Source organism: Pelobates fuscus, chromosome 2 (genome assembly GCF_036172605.1).
Source record: "Pelobates fuscus isolate aPelFus1 chromosome 2, aPelFus1.pri, whole genome shotgun sequence".
Classification (NCBI taxonomy): Eukaryota; Metazoa; Chordata; class Amphibia; order Anura; family Pelobatidae; genus Pelobates; species Pelobates fuscus.
In genome coordinates, this window is record NC_086318.1 from 239,074,498 (window position 1) to 239,079,308 (window position 4,811).

The 4,811-nt window shown below is 37.6% G+C and overlaps 1 protein-coding gene across 1 annotated transcript; it reads right to left on the reverse strand.

Moving 5' to 3' along the window:
- Positions 1–250: 250 nt before the first annotated feature.
- Positions 251–3,672, reverse strand: CITED2 (Cbp/p300 interacting transactivator with Glu/Asp rich carboxy-terminal domain 2). Its single transcript, XM_063441209.1, has 2 exons — positions 3,316–3,672; positions 251–1,720 (listed from the first exon to the last, which is right to left on the reverse strand). Exon 2 carries the CDS (start codon positions 1,711–1,713, stop codon positions 1,021–1,023), a length of 693 nt encoding a protein of 230 aa, XP_063297279.1. The 5' UTR covers positions 1,714–1,720; positions 3,316–3,672; the 3' UTR covers positions 251–1,020.
- Between the last annotated feature and the right edge of the window lie 1,139 nt (positions 3,673–4,811).

Here is a 4,811-nt window from a genome sequence, read left to right on the forward strand (position 1 = left end):
TTGGCCCTTAAAAGGGTTAAAGATATTTCTAGGGGGGCACAGCAACACTTACGGCATGTTAGATAATACAGTTTCATAAACTAAAAACGTTTTATAAGTGCTATGGCAACAAGATTAAAGACCATTTTGGTTTTTAATCTGCAAAATATTCATTTAAAACAATAAAGAGATCCAATCTTTATAGGCACACACAACATGCGGAAGTTCATTAAGCTAGAACCAATAAATAAGAAATTTTAGACCAAACTAGAATAGTGCACATTGCAGCTCTTTATTGACATTGGCAAATTAAAATATAATAAATTAACAAGTATTTTCTCAAAAAAATGGTTTTGTACAAAAATACTGTCAAATTTCCTAAAAAGCTTTCAACACAGTAGTATTTCTCATGAACTAAAGTAACTATTAGCACAGTGTCAAACATTTTGAAAACCAGGAAAAAAAAAAATAATAATAATGTTTTCCACTGATTCAATTCCACCCACACTTGTCTGTACATAAAGGGTGAAACCAATATTAAAAAAATACAAGTTAAATAAACAGTAGGACATCCTAATCCAGCAAGGTTTGGCCCATAATTGTTAAACTTCCAGTTTAGCATACATAGAATGTGGGAGGCAGGGTGGGAAGGAAAAAAGCCAATGCATAGATTAAATGAAGCAATATGGCAGCATCGAAGGTTCATGCAACCAAAAACCATCGCTCTTCATTTTGATATAGTCAAGCATAAGAGTAAAAAGAGAAAATAAATAAGAAAAGTGAAAATTGACTTTTCAAGACAGATTAAAACTGGGGGTCTAGGATTATTTGCTATAAAGGTAGAGGAACATGAGCTCAGATGCCCTACATAAGGAAGAAAGTGGCTCAATTAACCGACTTTGCAGGGAACAAGCTGAGTAAAATGCAGGAATCATGGGAAAAATAAAAATTCTGTACAGATTAATAGTGGACTCTGGAAGAAAGATTTGTTGTCCATAGAGGAATGTTCAAGGTCTTTGTTTTATTCCCCAAATGGCAATTCTAACAGCTTACTCTGTTTGGTTGTTGTTTGCAAACAAAGTCTGTCATAAAATCAAATTCATTCTGTCCTAGCCAAAGCTCAGGTAATTCCTTGATCCGATCCAATCCCATTTCTATCACCAAGGACATTAGTACTTCCTCGTCTATGAAGTCCGTGTCTATGACACTAGGAGGCAGCATTGCAGCAGGTACGTGGCTGACTGAAGGAGACATGCCAGAGTTGTGTTTTGGATTGCAGTCTCTGAAATGCTGGTTTGTTCCATTTATCTGATGATTTGCAGGATGCAAGTCCGGCATGTAATGATTGTGCTGGTACGGATGATGCGTAAAATATTGGTTGTTCAGCTTCTGAAGTTGCATGCTAGCAGTCAGCTGAGCTCCTTGATTTGTCACAGGGGGTCCCATAAACTGTGCATTGTTAAATCTCGCTGCCTGAGCCATGCCGTTATTCGGATGGCCACCATTTACATTCCCAGCCACCATGGCATGCCTGATGCCATTGTTTGAGTTTAGGTTCCCTGCTCCATAGTGCAGGTGCTCACCCATTAAACTGTTAAAAGAGTGTTGCTGCGGTTGATGGTGGTGAGGATTCTGAAATTGACCCATTCCCATTCGATGAGCTGGATGGTGGTGAAGACCATTTGTTCCATCTGGAAATCGGCCGTGATTCATTGCCATCATATGGTCGGCCATTGCACACCTGGGAGAAATTAAAACACACATTAGACATTTATAAAAGAATGACCAAAAAAAAACAAAAACCCAAAGTATTTTATTGATAATTACAACAATCCATTACGATACTGTAGGTTAAGAAGCTTTCCTTTACAGATGTGTAATGTTACCATATCATTGAGACCTACTTTCCCAATTTGTGCTTGTATGAATGTGCACTCGACTGACTATAGGCAGCATAAAGAGCGTCACCAACACCCCTTTCATTTCCTGCATTGTTTAGATAAACACACTTGAAACTGATATTTTATGGTTAAGATATCAGGTTATCATGCTGTAGCATAAAATAATGTTATCTTTGATTATATCCCATATGCTGTAGGAGAACACATACAAGCAGTAAGAAGTGATGCCATTTCAAGGGGACATAGCTTCTTCAGAACGAGATCTTACATTAAACAGCAGCATATTCAGAAAGAAATGCACAGCATTCTTAAGACTACATACAAAAAATAAATAATTGCACCTTTAAATTGGGTTAAAAAAGTTGTCATGACATTGAGCATGCTACCTTATGCCTACAAAAGGCTAGCATTAAACACTTCACATTCTTTCAACGCCTTTAATCACCAATAGGCTTGCTCAGCAGAAGTCATCATTCCCATAATGAACAAATAACACAAGGGCATAAGCCTTAATGCAGTAATCAACACTACAGAGACGCTAATATTCAACTTAGTACAGCAGGGAAGGAGGAAGGGGTGGATATTAAGCAGCCATGGGCTCATGCAACAATGAAAACAAAGCTATGCTATCATTTGCAAGACTTATCCATATGCTATAGGCTGCAGCTTAGATAATCTTACAAATGATCCTCAGACAACATTTAGACCGTCCATTCCAAAATGAATCCTTTCTCCAAAACATGTCAGCTACAATGAAAGGGGGTTTGTAACCCATAGATTGCCATCTGCCTAAATGCAGTTTTTCCATAATTGTTTGAGGTGATCACTGTTACAACACTTGGTGTCTACATTTAAAATGACCACATGCACCGTAGGATTTTAAAGCAATTTAAAGCCATTAAATACATTCAGGGTGTAGTAGTGATGCAGACACCAATTATTCTTCATTATAGCACACCGCACATAAACGGCTTACTTTTAATAAACTTACTGATTTAACACAATGCAATCCGAGAACTACTTCTAGCCAAACCATGAATAAATAAATAAAAAAACAAAAACACAGACACCCACAACACATAACCCCCCCCCCCTCAAATATATATATAAAAATCCACGCCACACTCGACCCGAAGACACTAAAAAAAAAACCCACCAAAAACGGTCTATATACACACACACACACACACACACTATGTATATGCTGAAAATAAGAGAACACAAAAAAAATAGAGCTGTTCCGATATCCTTGCAGAGAGAATTAAAACAAAATTATATAAAACTGACTACTTATCGAACTTCAAGTATAAAGTAAATGATTAAGCATACAATACGTTATCATTGCAGCCCTGCCATCTGTCATATCTCACAGACTCCATGAGCCACAGACAATGAACAGCGCTCATAACAAGATCATTAAATAATACACACTTACCCCTTGCGATTGATCCCAAAATACTGCTTGTACAAGGATCAGGCAGTAAAAGTCAGCATATAGGAAGGTTGAGCAGCTCTCCCCTTTGTAGTCTAATGGGTGACCCTGTAATGTGATCTTGCTGCAGAGAGCTAGGATCCCTCACTCTTCAGCTAAAGGCATCTGTAGTTGCCAACAATGAACTGTGTTCCTTCTTCCCAGCTTAGCTTGTTAATATAGGATTGCAAAAGGGAGGAGCGATAGGGGAGAGGGAGAGAGAGAGGCAGAGGAGAAAAAAAGCCTAGCAGGCAACCAGAAGTAAAACCTGGATTAAGGATAAACAGCCGGAGCTGGACGAGATCCAGCAATTCTGATGCTGCTGATTCTCTTTCTCCTTGTGACACGTGTGTTTGATCACTTGCAGTGTCCTCAGAGAGAATGAACAATAATGGCCACTAGGTGTCTTTATCTGCTTTGCTTTGCAGCTTGGGAGGAGGGGAAAAACACACATACACACAGTACTCTATAAATTGATAGTGCTATTAGGCAATGGAGAATGAAAGACAAAGGTTTATTTATTTTTCACAGAGGGAAAATCAATCTGAGTGATAAATCAAACATTTAGGCATTCTGTAAACTTCATTGTGAGCTTGCAGTGGATAATATGTATCATTCTACGTACACAGGCACATACATGCTCTATATCTATATGTACATTTATATAACGTGCAGGAACAAATGGATGCAAACATACGTATGTACGTGTGTGAGGATCATGGGTGCTGCTTTGTCACAGTGACACTCCTACAGTTTAGAATGAATCAACACATTACTGCTAGTTATACAGAAATGACTTATTTCCCAGTGTGACAAGTGAATATCATAAACCTGCTGTTCAGAGCTGCTCTGAAGATTTCACAATGCAGGGTCATTGCTGTGACACTGTTTGCTTGCCACAGTGACTGTGTTTTAAATAAAGGAAGTGAAGGTTATATCCATTCTGGATTTAAAAAAAAACAACAAAAAAACGCCTTCTAAGAAATGTTAATATTTAACTACAGTAGCATAACAAGCTCAACTTACTGTGTAGATAACACGTGTGTATGTGCAGAGTTTATACAGCCCCTCTTTTGTGATATGGTGATTATTTAGACCAGAGCTTGACTTATTTAAACAGTGCATGTCACCTGTGAAATTCAGAACAATAGAACCATACTAAAATTTATATTTTGTGTTCTTCGTTTTGCTTTTTGTTTCTAGGTTTTAATTTAATACCAACTTGTAATAAATTGTACAGCTAAAAAAAAAAATTGTACAGCTAAAAAAAAAAATGCTAAAGACCCACAAGTAAGCATTCCACATGAGTGAATATTTATGAGACATCCCAAATATTTAGCAGCCAGACTCTGTAAGAGAGTTAACATCGTGGATTCTTAGCCACAATGCATCAATCACCACACTGTTTTTTACATCACCCATTAGTTTACCCAAAGCATACATGACACACAAAGTATCTC